This window comes from Eulemur rufifrons, chromosome 19, assembly GCF_041146395.1.
Source record: "Eulemur rufifrons isolate Redbay chromosome 19, OSU_ERuf_1, whole genome shotgun sequence".
NCBI classification, from domain to species: Eukaryota; Metazoa; Chordata; class Mammalia; order Primates; family Lemuridae; genus Eulemur; species Eulemur rufifrons.
Window position 1 is genome coordinate 40182883 of NC_091001.1, and position 15875 is coordinate 40198757.

Genomic DNA, 15875 nt, shown 5'->3' on the forward strand with positions numbered 1-15875 from the left:
CCTCAGCATCTTGCGGCCACACCTGCAGTTAGCCTGTGATGTGAGAGAGCACATGGAAAGAGAGTGGCTCGGCTTTGTAGAAATCCCTTAACCCCAAATCCAAGAGCAGATAGGAAGGAGGGGATTCACTGCCCTGAGGATAAGGAAAAGACCCTTTAGATGAACGGTAGTGACTACAAACTTTAGGTGAGCTTTGGAGGATTGCTCAAATATTATCAGGAAATAGCCCAAATTGAGATATATTCAATATAAAATGAGCTGTGGACATGTGTGTTGAAATAAAGACAGGTTGTGTGTAATTGGGCAGAGGCATGCAGGGTGGTTACGGCCATCGTGGTGTCTAGGGAAAGGATGTTGGAGTGTGCCTTTATGTTTCCAAGGGCTGCTGGGGGAAGCAGAGTCGATATGGATACCTGCCCCAAGGGAGGTGCATCTCCATCCTCCAGCACCCTCTGTCCTGGCCACATGTTGGCTGGGAGCCTCCTGATGGGTGGTTAGCTCCCCCAGGAACCTTGACCTCCAAGCCCTAGGGTGCCTGGACCAGCAGGCAGACCATGTTTGATGGGCTCTGCCACTGGGGCCCTGTTCTTTCTCAGGGAGCCAACATTCCAGAACAAGTCCACCTTGGGTGAATTTGGGAGGAAGAGTGGGTCAGCCCTCCCAGCCCTGGATCTCCTTCAAATTAGCTGATTGTTGGTGCAGGGCTGCAGCGTGTTGTCTGATCAAGGCCCCTCAAACTGCTGCTTCCTGGGCTTGCTGGCGGGGGGAGGGGGGGGGCTTTCTGCTGTGTGTGTTGGATTGTCTGTTAGAGCAGCCCCTAGAGCTGTGATTCCCTATTCAAGTTCCCAGGGATCCTAGGGTTCCTCAGAGGGGCCTCGGTGGCTCGGGAGAGGTCCCCTCTCCTCAAACTGAGCAGCTTCACTTTGATCTCTTCTATAGGTGTGCAGTGTAGGATGTCATTTTTTAAAAAATAGACTTTATTTTTTAAAGCAGTTCTAGGCTCACAGCCAAACTGAGTGGAAGGTACAGCGATTTTTTCATACTCCTCCATCCTCCCTATCGCCTCCCCCACTATTGACACCCCCCACCACAGTGGGACGTTAGTTATAACTGATGAACCTGCATTGACACATCATCTTCACCCACAGTCCGTAGCTAACATTAGGGGTCACTTTTGGTGATGCACATTCTACGAGTTTGGACAAATGTATAATGACATGTATCCACCATGGTGGTGTCATATCGAGTAGTTTGCACTGCCCTAAAATCCTCTGTGCTCCACCTTTTCATCCCTCCCTAACCCCTGGCAACCACTGATCTTTGTGCTGTCTCCATAGTTTTGCCTCTTCCAGAATGTCATATAGTTGGACTCATACAGTGTGTAGCTTTTTCAGACTGGCATCTGCGACTTAGTGATATGCATTCGAGTTTCCTTCATGTCATTTTTAAAAAGGGTTCAGCTGCTTTTAGCAGCTTGACAGCCACATGCAGTACCTGTCATACGTCAGCCCTGGGTCTGCACAGCTTACAGACTGTTTTGTGCAGGGTATGCCTTGTCTCCCCAACAGGATGGGGAGCTCCTTGGGGCAGGGGCCAGGTGTGCCCTGGTGGCACATGCAGGACACCTGGCCACCCCTTGTGCCTTGGCACCAGGCTGGGTGCTGTGGGGGTGAGGGGAATGTGGTTTGAGCCTGAGAAAGGGCTTTCAGAGTGCAGCAGTCGCGAGAAGAAGTGTGTCACTTGGTCTCTGAAGTCAGAGTGAGCAGCATCTGGCCACGGAGCTAATCTGGGTGAAACGTTGCATCTGAGTCAGAACTTAGTGATTATTAATGCTGTCTCTCTCTGTGGCCAAGAGTCTAGCAAAACATTTTCTATCTCCATTACTCAGCCCTGAAATGTGTCTAACATTGCCTTCTTGAAACAGTTTTTGGTAAGATGATCACAGTAGAATGTGCTCTATTACAAGTACCTCCATTTCAAAACAAAGCCTTTATGAAGTGGAATGTTCCAGGAACCTATGCATTTTGTGTTTACAGAGCTTCTCGAAACAAGTCTGAGAAGAAGCGTCGGGACCAGTTCAATGTTCTCATCAAAGAGCTCAGCTCCATGCTCCCTGGCAACACACGGAAAATGGACAAAACCACCGTGTTGGAAAAGGTCATCGGATTTCTGCAGAAACACAATGGTAAAGGTCACGCTCCTCCATTTTAACTCCACCCTGCCCTTTCCACGTGGCCCCGTCTCCATCAGTAGGTCTTCCTGGTTGGTTCTCTCTCACCAGCAGGCCCAACCCCACAGTTGTAGGCTTCCCCTTTCAAAGGCACCCTCCGTAATAGCCCATCGCCAGCTGGTGGGGAGAAGGCACTCGCCTCCCAGATTGCTTTATTAACCAGACAAGAGACTCCAGAGCACCTCGCAGCTAACACCCAGCCCGAGAGGGGTGGCTTTCTCAGTGGGAACAGCTTCATCAAAAATCCCTGGAGCGGCTGGGCGCGGTGGCTCACGCCTGTAATCCTAGCACTCTGGGAGGCCGAGGTGGGCGGATCGTTTGAGCTCAGGAGTTCGAGACCAGCCTGAGCAAGAGCGAGACCCCATCTCTACTAAAAATAGAAAGAAATTATATGGACAGCTAAAAATATATATAGAAAAAATTAGCCGGGCATGGTGGTGCATGCCTGTAGTCCCAGCTACTCGGGAGGCTGAGACAGGAGGATCCCTTGAGCTCAGGAGTTTGAGGTTGCTGTGAGCTAGGCTGACGCCACGGCACTCACTCTAGCCTGGGCAACAGAGTGAGACTCTGTCTCAAAAAAAAAAAAAAAAAAAATCCCTGGAGCAAGCGTCTCCCATTCACCCCTGAGCAGAGGTGGTGCTCAAGTACTCATTTCCTGCTGGGTCAGACCATAGGAGCTTTTTCGTCCTTCTCTGCCACTGCCTCCAAACTCTTTGGTCTTCTGAGCTACACTGTGAAAAAAATAAATTGAAAATAATTCATTTACTTAATGTCAAATCTGTTGTATTTTTATTAAGATATAATTTCTATACCATAAAATTCACCATTTTAGAGTGCAGTGGTTTTTAGTGTATTTTTACAAGAGTATGCAGTCATCACCACTATCTAATTTCGTCACTCCAAAAAGAAACCCTTTACCCAGTGGGGCGCGGTGGCTCCCACCTGTAGTTCTAGCTGCTTGGAAGGCTGACATGAGAGGATCACTTGAGCCCAGGAATTTGAGGTTCCAGTGAGCTGAACACACCACTACACTCCAGCCTGGGGGACAGAGAAAGACCCTGTCTCAAAAAACAAAACCAACAAACAAACCCAGAAATCCTGTACTCATGATCAGTCACTTCCCTTGTTCCCCCTGACCCCAGGTCCTAACAACCACTAGTCTGTTTTCTGTCTATGGATTTGCCTATTCTGGGCATTTTATACACACGGAATCATAGAATATATGGTCTTTTATGTACGGCTTCTTCACTTAGGCATCTACGTTTTAGCATGTGTTAGTAGTACTTCATTCTTATTTTATGAACAAATGATATTCCATTGTATGGATATATACCATATTATGATTATCCATTTATAAGTTGATGAATATTTGGGTTGTTTCTAATTTGGGGCTATTATGAATAATGCTACTTTGAACAGCTGTGTACATATTTTTAAGTTGATACATGTTTTCACTTCTCTTGGGTATATTCCCAAGAGTGGAATTGCTGGGTCAAATGGTAACTAATATTTAACTTTGTGATCAAATTCCAAATTGTTTTCCCAAGTGGCTATACCATTTTACATTCCCAGCAGTGGTGTATGAGGGTTCCAGTTTCTCCACACCCTCGCTGACACACTTCTTATTGTCATTATTAGTATGATGATGGTGATGATGATTGTTGTTGTCTCCCTAGTGGGTGTAAGGCCATCTCATATGGTTCTGATTTGCATTTCCCTGGTGACTGATGATGTTGCGTGTTTCATGATCTTTTTGTGTGTTTCTTGGCCATTTGTATATCTTCTTTGGAGAAATGTCCATTCAAATCCATTGCCCATTTTTAAATTGAGCTGTTTATTTATCTTTTTACTCTTGAGTTGTAAGTGTTCTTTATATGTTCTGCACACTAAACCCTTATCAGATATATAATTTGCAAATATTTTCCCCCATTCTGTGGATTATCTTTTTACCTTTTCAATGATGTCCTTTGACACATAAAGGTTTTAATTTTAATAGATTATGTCCAGCTTATTTTTTTTCCTTTGATTACTTGTGCTTTAGGTATCATTTCTAAGAAACCATTGCCTAATCTAAAGTAACGAAGACTCATGTATGTTTTTTCCTAAGAGTTCTATGGTTTTAAACTATAGGTTAAGTATTTAGAGATTTGATCCATTTGGAGTTAGTTTTGTGGATGGTCTGAGGTAGGAAGTCAAAATTCATTCTTTTGAATGTGAATACCCAGCTATCCCAGCACTCCAATTTTTTTTTTTTTTTTTTTTTTGAGACAGGGTCTCACTCTGTTGCCCCGGGTAGAGCGTGCAGAGGTGTCATCACAGCTCACTGCAACCTCAAATTCCTGGGCTCAAGCGATCCTCCTGCCTTAGCCTCCCAAGTAGCGGGAACTACAGGCTTGTGCCACCATGCCCAGATAATTTTTCTATCATTAGTAGAGACGGGGTCTCACTCTTGCTCAGGCTGGTCTCAAACTCCTGAGCTCAAGTGATCGTCCTGCTTCGGCCTCCCAAAGTGCTAGGATTACAGGTGTGAGCCACCTCACCTGGCCCATTCTTTTTCTTTTTTAACCTTTTAATACTTTATAAAAGTACAACACATATGGAAAATACACACATCATAGCTGTATGATTGAATTAATTATAACAAAGTGAACTCAGCTGGGGAGCCAACACCCAGCTCAAGAAATAGAAGCTTTCCCAGTAGATGTCTCTTCCTACCTACCTGTGCTGTCTCCAGAGGTAACCTATTCTGACTTCCAGCCCCATAGGCTGGTCTCGCCTGTGGGAACCTCATCAGATGGAATCACTATTAGGCCCATGGTGTCTGTGAGATCCATCCACATTCTCCTGGCGCTATGGCTAGTTCCTCTTCACTGGTATATAGTATTCCACCACAGGAACTTACCACTCAAATCCATCCTTGAACACGTGTCTTTCTCAAGCCACTCTCTCCCTTTTACTCTCCTAAAAGCCTTTTTACCTCTTGGTGATAATCACACCTATCCTGCTAATCACCCAGGATGGTACAAAAATGCAGAGAACAGTTAAGAGGGCTAAGGATCTATTAACAAGCAGGAAGAGCAGAATCTTTTCTTTAACCATGACACCAAACATAATAAAGTCAGAAATGTCAGAACTAGTGAGGAAATAATTACAGTTCTGTGCTTATGGGGGTGCTTTTCTTCCACTGAACATCTTCCTAGACAAGATGATTTCATGGAAAAGGGTGCGGCTGGAACATCTGAAAGTTTCGTTATACTTCTTATTCTTTTATTATTTCTTTGATAATCGTATACGCCTATTAAAAATGTGACAGTAATGATATATCCTCCTATTTTTTTTCCCAAAGCTGCCCAAGGGAAGAGTAAAGAACATGCTAATTGCTTTCGTTAAAAGTCAGGGAAGACCAATCAAGCAGGATTGGAATAAAGTGTTACGGCAGTATTTGATCACCCCAATAATTTAATCAGAATGGTTTTATTTCCTAAATAATGATTTATCCAAGTGAAATAGCAGGTTGGTTTGATTGCCAAGATATTTTGTGCAAATTACTCAAACTAGGTCAGTGCCACTGAGAAGCAGGACAGCTGTTAAGTAGGCCAGCCGGGATCAAGTTCATCAGTGTGACATTTATGCTGGGCTCTGTCTGCTGTGGAATTACAGAATTGTCAAATCTGGGCCCTGGAAAGGATCAGTCAGCAGAAATGCAGCCTCCAAACACCGGGAGTGCCTGTCTCATCTTGCCTTTTTCATAAGATGAAGGCCTACTCCCCACAACCCGCTCAAACACAACCGGGATCACACCGGGATCTCACTCATCTCTGTGATTCCATATTCCAAAGAAAGCAGCAGTTCCATGGCAGACTTTATGGAGAAATAGAGTGGTTGCTTGGACCAAAATTTGAATTAAAGCAAAGACCAAACAACCACCTTCCTTTACTTACAGTCATAATGGACATGGCCTCTGCAGGCATCTGCAACAAAATAGGGAATAATTACGATCACCATTTACTCAGGGCTCACCACGAGCCGTGCATTGTTCCACGTGCTCTGCTCTAAGCTTCACAGCAGCACTTTGAGCTAGTGCCATTGCACAGATGAGGCAACTGAGGCACACAAGTTTACGTCACTCACCCAAGTCAGACAGCCAGGAAGATGTGGCATCTAAACCCAGCTACCTGTCTCCAGAACTCAAATTTTTGACATTACACTGTGCTGCTTCTCCTCAAGACATGCTTCACGGGGCTCGTAGATATTTATGTCATGGCTGCACCATAGCTGTCCATGAGTGTGTCCGTTTAGACTACTGGTTCCCAACCTTGGCTGCCCACTAGAATCACCTGAGGAGCTTTGTAAAAATACATGTAACTGGTTAACACCTCATAGACCAGTACCTCAGAATCTCTGGGGTTGGGACCCCAGTGGTGTGCTGGAACCAACTCACAGCAGCTTTCAAGAGAGGCCTGTTAAATTTTCAGGACTTCTGTAAGCCAGCTGACATCAAGTTGGTAGCTTGAAATCAGCCATGATAAGAGTATATACACAGTAGAAACAGACAGGTGCTGCAGAGCAGGGCTTTTTGTGGTGAGAGCCAGAGAGCCTTTACCACGTGACTGCTCGGTAAGGCCCAGGCATCAGTATTTTTAAAGCTCCGCAGGGGACTCCAGTGTGCAGCCAGGATTAGGAACTATGGATTTAGACACGCTTCTGCCTTCATGCTAAAAGGAGACCACATGATAAATAAGGAAAGATGATCAGGTCCAAGTCGTCGTTATAGTTATTTAGCTCTTTCCTCAGTAATCTTCCAAGCATTGTTATTTTCTCAGCTTGGGAAATAAATCTTAATCCTGGGTTGCACACTTGTTCTCTTTGCAGTAGTCCAAATCAAAATGAGAATCTGACCGCGTGTCTTTGTAGCAAAATTGTGTGTTAACAGTATCTATTATAAGAGAGGAACCTCTAAATTATATAGATAGCAGGGCATATTGAGCATCCTTATCCACATCCACCTAAATGTTAGTTCTGCACAGCCAGGCTGCCCTACATGTTATCCTCTTCCTGGGTGAGTCTCGAGCTGATTTAATGAAATCTTCTCCCAGCATCAAATCCCATTTCTCATTTATGCCTCTTTAATGTGTCTGCCTGCATGGATGGGGAGTGGGGTGGGAGGCCTGCAGCACAAGGAGAGAGGTCCCTATTGGACAGGGTGATATTTACCCAGCCCTGCAGTAGTTTCTACCCCAATTTCCAGACTTTTCTTTCACCACACACAGCCCAAAGATGTACTGCTCCCTGTTCGGACATACCAGAGTTGAGCACTCTAGGGCACAGCTGCAAGTTATACCAGAGTAGCATTTTGGGGTTTGGCTGGTGATTGCAATAGCTTCCTGCAAAAATGGCTCCCAGGTGGTTTTGCTTTCCTCAAAATTTAGAAATCACTTTGACCATCCCTCTTTGCTAATCCTGCCCTGTCACTTGTACCTTATGACATTGATCGCAGCAAATACCAGTGGAGAGATGGTTACAGCACTAAATATTACTTCCCAGTGTAATCCTTTTTCCTCGCTTTGAGACATCTTATCTAACTTTAGTTAGTATGTTGGTATTGAAAAAATATCCAGCCATATGGAAAAATGATCTAAAAATGACTTATGTAAAAGGAACAGGTCTTTCATTTTCCTTCACCGTTAAGTTGAATGGACCTCTATCTAAATGAAATTTGGGCTGCCATAAAGACTCCTCTCCTGGAGAATTAATCCACAGTTTGATCATAGTGGTCAAAAGAGTCTTACAGATGAGTGTACTTTGTGGGGAGAAGAAGAGGACCTTAACGGGGTTAATATATTAGCACATCCTTGGTCCATCTGTTTTCTTAGGGGGTCGTACTGTGGCACCATTTGTTTGAAGAACTGGGAGCTTCACCCTCTCTCCCTCACCTGGGCCAGCACAGCAGAACTTGGCTCTCTGGCCAAGATCTGTGCGTGGCGCCCTGCCTCTGCTTCCCATGATGCATTTCACCACGTGCATCATGGCGCCCAGCACTGTGCGGTGAGCCCACACGCTGAACCTCCCTCGAGCACCCTCTCCAGTGGTGTGGTCTGCCTGATTGCTGGCACGGTTTCCTCTCCTGGCTTTCTTCCTGTGTTACCAAAAGCTCCTAGCAGCTCTTTTGTGCTCCTTTAAAATCACAAAGACAAGAATCCAATTGTATAACAGCAGCAGCAGCAACTTGTTCTTTCTGACATCTTGAAGGAAGAAACCTTCCCAGTAGAGCTGAGCATTGCCGAGGACGTTGGGTCATAGAATTAGTAAAGGTTTACAGATTCACATGTGTGTAACTTAGCTCTTCACATCCTTTGTGCCTGAGTAACCACTGCATTCATTCAAATGGCAGCATTCATTCCCCGTGCTCCATGTAAGAGAGATTACAAAAAACACAGGAGCAAAGGAGAGAGCCTTGCATCTTTCTCCTGGTGTAAAGTTATCTGCCTGAAAATTCTGCATTGTCCAGGAAGTTGTTAAACAGGTTAGTTTTATTTTCTGAGGCATAAGTCTTATGTTCTTACATTTTTCCTAGCACCAAGAAAGTAATCCCTAAAGAAATCTCTTACTACATAAAGTAGAGCAAAATGTTGGTTTAAGATGGAGGATAAACTGAAGGAAAAACAAATATATTTGATATCGCATTTGAGCTAACTGCGATAACCTTATCAGATAATTTAATAATAGAACAAAACATTCTTTCAAAAGTGCAGAAGAACTAGAATATTTAAGAAGTCCTGTGTAGGCCAACGAATATTTGAATTTACAAACGTGAATAATATCTTCGGTACAAAGTGGTTACGTGAGACAGGTAAACTATAGATTAACCCAAAAAAGTTTTTCGAAGAGTAAGTTCTTGCCTTAAAAGCAACTAAGTAATGTGTATTAGGATAGCACATTATACTTCAGTAATGGAAATGCTGGAAAATATGGAACATTCTGCATAACACAGTGGTTATTTACCACAAGCCTAAGGTGAAAATCCCAGGTCTCTGAAGTGTTTTGTTTCACCTTGACTGTGATGAAGCAGCTTATGAAGCGTCCCACAATCCCAGTCTTTGTTCCTGCTGCTTTGCTAGGTGGTAGCTACCTAATTCCAACTGCTGACGACGGGGTTTGTGATGTAGAAATCCAAGAGCATTGTGCCACCTGCAAATGGCAGGCACTACACCCATGCAGAGGGTGGGGTACTCTCTTCCCCAAAGCCTCATTAAAGGGGCGTGAGAACATCAGAAGGATTTTAAGTCCATGAACCCAAAGTTCCCAGTCCCTGGAAAATCAGGGTGACATACTTCCTTAGGTTGGTTTCATAAATTCAACTGCGCAGAGAGTAATACAAAATTACACAGAAGTTATATGTGCTTCATTTGTTAATCCCAATTTCTAGGTGCCGTGGACTATAAAAGCTTATTTGTGTCTTTCTTTTTTAGAAGTCTCAGCACAAACGGAAATCTGTGACATTCAGCAAGACTGGAAGCCTTCATTCCTCAGTAATGAAGAATTCACCCAGCTGATGTTGGAGGTGAAATATACTTTCAAATTAGCTTAATGAGTTGCCAGTTAGAATGTAGCTGCTTTTTCCAGATAAGTCCCTGTGCCCAAAGGAAACAACTGTTCTTGACCCTGGAAAGACCTGGTCCTGAAACAGATGCCCTCCTGCGGTGATGCCTGCTGTCACTTACGTTGTGCCACTGAGTTGGGCGATGTATGCAAGAATCCCAGAATCGAATGTGGCCGTGAGCTACCACCATAGCGACTGCAGGCGCCCCCCCCCCCCCCAGGGTCTCATAACCAGAGGGCACCTAGCCGGGGAGCTGGCAGGGGGCAGGTTGTAGGTAGCTAGAGAGAGGGGAAAGAGGGAAGGGAAATTACGTCAGCCTGCACTGGTATTCGACACAGAGAGTCTCGTCTTTAGAACACAATGATTATATTTTTTTCCGTTAGTAGAAACACATTTTGAAAATAAGAGTCTTCTTTTAAAGTTATGCTTTTACCTTGAGCTCATATTACATCAACATGGCATGTGGCTGTCAACCCTACTAGTGATCCTGTACCTCCCTGACCAGCCTTTCTGTGCCGAGTAAGATGCTCATGTTTCTCCCTCTGGGTTAGGTGCCCACATTTGTCTGCAGGGATATATTTGTGAAAACCTGGCTGTTCTGAATGAGTGGCCTTCCTCAATATCGTGTATCTATCTATGGGTGAAATTCCTCAGTACAGATGAGGATAAGTCTCGACAGAACATCTGCTCTGACTTCTGACCTGGGGATAAGGCTGGATGTGTATGGATATGGCAGAGGGGCGGGCAGAGGAACTGGGCCCTTGACCAGAAAGAGGAGAACTGGGACAGCCAAGTTCAGCAAAAGGGAGTTAGACGCCGGCCATGGACCATGGTTCCCGGCAGGGAGTTCAGAGAGTGGCTTCTTGGGCTAAATCTTTCTCTATCTCATCTTATGTGCCTATATAAGAGTGATGTAAACTCCAATTTACATAGATTAACTATGCGGAAAACAGAAAGTACTAGAGTAAGAAAATGCCAGAATGAAGACGTCCAAATATTATGAAATATAAACGCATTAATGAACATTTGCATAAGATGAAAGATACTTAAATCTACATGTGAACTATATTTAAAGAAAATACAGAACTTTCTGCAGAAGCAATGCATTTTTAAGTATGTTAAATTTAAAGCAGCTAGTGAAATATAATGTTGAATTAATGCATCATTATGCTACTTTACATAAATCAATTTATCTTTTAATTCTTATGGAAAAGTAGTTAAAACACATAACCCTATAGCATCAGCCTTTTTTTAAGAGCCTGTAGCACAATGCTTTTTTTTTTCCCTAGTGAGTTTCAAAGTATCAAAAGTACTAGAGGAAATAAGGCTTTTATAAAGTTAAAAATGGGTACATTTAGGGGCTAGAAGGCAGAACTAAGATTCAGGAGACTGGAATTTCTAGCCTTTTAGATTTCCACAGATGGTCTTTATGCCCTTTCCCCTGCTCCAGTGTAGACTCCATGAAGCAGATGAAAAGGAAGTCCTGCTAGATGAATGGATTGGATCTGAAATCAGGCCTCACAAGCAGCAGCCTTCTGAGTGCACTGCAGCTCTGAGTAGTCTGGGAAACCCACCAGCTAGTACTTCTGGTTTATCTCTGACTATGTTAGGCTCCTCTACCAGCCTGTTGCTCGTCAGCAGACACACACTGGTGTGGAGCAGCTGGAGCTCCTTGCGGTCCCTTCTCTGATGGCCTGAGCCCTAGCGTTGGGGGTGGGGAGGGTCCTCCCAGGATGATGTCATCATTGCCCATGGTGCAGCTTCTCCATGGTGTGGGTCCCTCTCCAGCTGCACATCCCTGTCCTATTTTCGGAGCCATCTCGGAGAACACGAGGAATCCAGGGACCATGTCTTGGTGGCCGGGATGTTCCTTCTTTTAAATAATGACAGAGCCCAGGAGAGAACCCATCACGCCCCCCAGGGAACTGCCAGTGCCCTCTGCGTGTGATCCCTCCATCTTCCCTCTTCTCTCACAAAGGCCAAGACCAGATTCCAGGAGGACTCACATAGCTGTGAAGTTTCAAATCAGGCCTGATTGCAGGCCTGACTGTGGCTATAAGCATTTCAACAAGGGGACTCAAAAGGAGGGAAAGCTCGTGTTGACTGGGGATTAGGAAGGTTGTGGAATTTCTGAATTTTATTCAGAAAAGCTACAGCAATCTTTTAGCCCAGAGGTTGTCCCAGAGAACACAAGAAATGTTCCATCAGATTCAGGAACTGGCAGATAAAAAGAGGAGGTTTCATTTCCCTCTGCTGTGTGTCGGGTATAAAATTCTGGACCATTATGACACCTTTGGAAACATCCCTGTCAGAATTACCTTTCTGTGGATAGGGGCACATCGCTTTGCAGTCGCTTGCCGTGGAATCACTCTGCAGCGCTGCTGGTGGGACTTCCAAAACCACAGCGAGCTTCCTTAAAGCAGTGACTCACTGCAGTTCTTGTACGTTTGATGGAAATGCCAATGAGCTGATGAAAGTTATCTTCCGTCTATAAATACCTTCAGCTCTTTAACACCCACTCGCTTTACTTTACAAATTCAAGAGGGGCATGGCTCGCTGTGCAGGAAGGCCTATTTTTCCCAGCCTTCCAGTCTGCTTTTTCCAGAAAGGTCCAGGTGACGTCATCAGCAGTGCCCTCACCCCTTAAAAAAATTCACCTCCAGGAGGGCCGCAAAGATGATTTAAAAAACGATTTAGAAAAATATTTAGATGGGAAAGAAATACCAGTTACTGGGATATACTCCTTTGTTCACTATAACTCATTAACCTAACGCAGAATTTCTCAACCTTACACTATTGACATTTGGGACCTGGTAACTTCTTTGTTGTGGGGACTGTCCTGTGCGTTATAGGATGTTTCACAGCATCCCTGGCCTCCACCCACTAGATGCCAGCACCACCCACTCCAGTAGTGACAACAAAAATGTTTCCAGACATTGCCAAAATTGTCCCCAATCAAGAACCGCTTATGTAATCCAAAAGGATGAGATTCTATTTAAGAAATGTGCTGTAATAGATTTTTCAGCCTGAAATCCTGCCATACATAAGTGTAAGATAATAAATGAGCCTAGTGTTAATTTTCCTGGTGAAAAGAACTCTTTTGCACTTTGGCATGTTGTAAAGGTGCCCTTCATGCACTGTTAGTGGCCTCTGTCTGGTTCCTGCTGCTATGGATGTAGCCGCACCGTCCCAACTTGAACCATAAATGCCTTCTGGTGGGGCAGATTCCCAGTAACACCCTGGCAGCGTCTGGTTGAGTGCATACAAAAGGTTTCCAGAGCCTTCTAAGCACATATTTCACCTTTTTATTCCCCCAAAGCAGAAAAATTCCCAGCTTTGGGGAAGATAGTATTTTAAAGATATTCTCAGTAAAACGCAGTGACAAGTTTGCAGTGAAAATCCACCAGAGCTTATTATTCAATGACTTGTTTTCTGCTGAGGCAGGCGTTGTTTTTACTCTTTTCCATCTCATCGGTGCACCCCAGATAGCCAGTTGCCAGTGTGACCCGATTCTCTGCTGAATTACATAGTCTGAATTTTAGAAATCAATTTCAGATGCATCTTATGAAAGCATCACAAGCATCCGCACAAAAATAAATCTCAGTAAGGAATCTAAAAACAGCCAAAGTATTCACTTCGTAAGAAAACATTGCCCACCTCAAACTTGTTACATCTCCAGCACCCAGGACAGTGTGCCTAGCATATCATAGGCACTCAGTAGATACCTTCAAATGAATGAATTTTTCAGACATTCTGAAATGCTCATGGATCCAGTTGAGTTACACAACCCTGCACACCCACTCGTCCCTGTGGAATAATGTGAATGTTCTTTACAAACAGTTCCTTCAACCAGTATTTCTCCTGTGGCAATGAATGTAGGCAGAGGTCTACCTTGGCCGACAAGCGCACTTTCTGTTTTTAATGCCTCTGTTAGGTCTGCTATCTTTTGTTAACCGTTCACCGTGGACTCAAAGTGGTAACAAGAGTAGGGGCGATGGGGACCATACAATATTGCTAATGGTTTTCAATGGTGGTCTTTCTAATTCAGCACAATAGTGTGCTTATCACTAAACCTCCTTAGGGAATTTCCATGGCTAAATTTTATTTTGTGTTACCAATAGGTCCATTTTCACTGCGCCTGTGGTGCTTTTGCAAACACTTTTCCTGGGCTAAACAAATTCTCTGTAAGAAACTGTCTTCAGTGTAGGGCAGAAAAGCGCTGGGAGGTTATCCGTGGAAATATTCCGAGGATTACAAAACAAAGCCAGTGTCATAAAATATCATCCTTTATTTCGGTAACATGCTCCTCCATGAAAGCATTGCTAAGGAGCTTTCAAATGTTGCGTTTTCCACAGGCATTAGATGGCTTCATTATCGCAGTGACAACAGACGGCAGCATCATCTATGTTTCTGACAGTATCACGCCTCTCCTTGGGCATTTACCGGTGAGTGTCTGCGCCGATGGCCATGCGGGTACATGTTATCATCTTTTGGTTGAGAAGCGTTTAGATCTCAGACCAGAGGTGCAGGCATTCGGGCTGTGTGTGAGAAGGGGATCTGTGGAGAGGTGAGGACAGGACCAGGCCGAGGTCGGGGCCCCAGGGGCAGGTGAAGGGCAGGTGCAGGCATGTGTCATTCTGGAATAAGCGAGGCACTGTGATCTCAGCAAGGCCAGGCCTGGACTAGGGAATGTGGGTACAGGTTCTTATCCCCTGTCAGAAATGGGGACAGACAAGAGTCACAGCACAGCTGGCAGAGCTCAGAGCTTTCACAGAGGCTGATAAATGTCCTGGCTCAACTGAGAGCTGATCAAGGAATGGGTAGCAGATGACTCTGTCCTGTTTTGGAACCCACTGGGGACATGCCTGAGATTGCAAGTAGGTTGTGGCAGTGGTGGTAAGGGGGGTTGAAATGCTCCGGGAAGACATTGTCGGGCCGATGTCTTGGAAGGCCTGGGGGAGTGAGGCGGGCCTGGGCAGGCTGGGAGGACAGGGTCAGCTCTGCTGTCCAGGCGTGTGCAGCAGAGGCTTGGAGGCAGGTGGCTGCAGCATGCTCGCAGGCCCTAACACATGTCCCTCCCCACTCACTCCCTCCTCCCTCTTCCTTCCTTTCTCCTTCCTTCGTTCTCCTGCCTTCTCTCTACACGAGCCTTGCTGGCTCTCTGATAACCCCCGGATCAGGATGAAATGACTCACAGACCTGCACCTGGCCGGTGGAGGACCCACCTTTGAGGCTTCCTCACGGGCCAGGCTTCCCTTTCCTGCCCCACCATTGTGCATTCCTACAGAACGTGACCTTGGATGACAGCCTCACCGAAGCAGTACATGTGACAGATAATGACAAAGTGTCCTCTCTTCTCCAACTTCTCAACAAGTCCAGCTAAACCCTCTGCCACTACTCGCCACCCCTGCCCATCGGTGGGGGGGGCAGCCAGTTTATGTGACAAGGAGGGTAACAGCTTGCCCTGGGTTCCTACATGGGACATCTTGGACCAGGATGTCACTGGAGGACCATGGTTCCCTCTCCTTAGCTGCACCTGCCCGGAGAGCAGCGTGGCCTCGCTCCGAAGGCAGCTTCCAACTGCCTCGTGTAATGAGTGGAGCTCTGCTGATGGCCCGGGGCTGCACATCGTCCTGAGTCACACTTTTCCTTGGAAGCCACCCCTCATCCCATCATTTCTGTAAATAATGCTCGCAGTAGCCGCCCACATTTTCCTTTGTGTTCACTGTGTCGTAGCCCAGAAAAGCATTTGTGACTTTGCTAGGCAGGTGCTGTCCCATTATGCTATAATCTAACCCTGTCTGTCTCACCTTTGTGTTCCAGCCCCTTTCCTGAAACCGGGGTGCGCCAGATTTGGGGGGTTCCCTCTCCTCTTGATTGTGTGGGCAGAGGCTCATTCTCACCTCACCTGAAAAAGGCTGAGGGTGCAGCTGTGCCTTGATGTTCGTCTCAGGCCAGGAGGATGGTGAGGAGGCTGACGCGATGAATCCGGAAGTGACCCCCTCATCAGCCCGGAGGGTGGCTGAGGACAGAGAGGACAGGGGG

General features: G+C 45.5%; 1 protein-coding gene across 1 annotated transcript in view; it reads left to right on the plus strand.

The window, feature by feature from the left end:
- Positions 1 to 15875, plus strand: part of NPAS2 (neuronal PAS domain protein 2) — a 109537-nt gene that overhangs the window by 42252 nt on the left and 51410 nt on the right. Inside the window, exons 3-5 of the mRNA XM_069494407.1 lie at positions 2037 to 2185; positions 9700 to 9791; positions 14186 to 14275. Of these exons, the coding sequence (XP_069350508.1) occupies positions 2037 to 2185; positions 9700 to 9791; positions 14186 to 14275 (331 nt within the window). The remainder of the gene's footprint in view (positions 1 to 2036; positions 2186 to 9699; positions 9792 to 14185; positions 14276 to 15875) is intronic.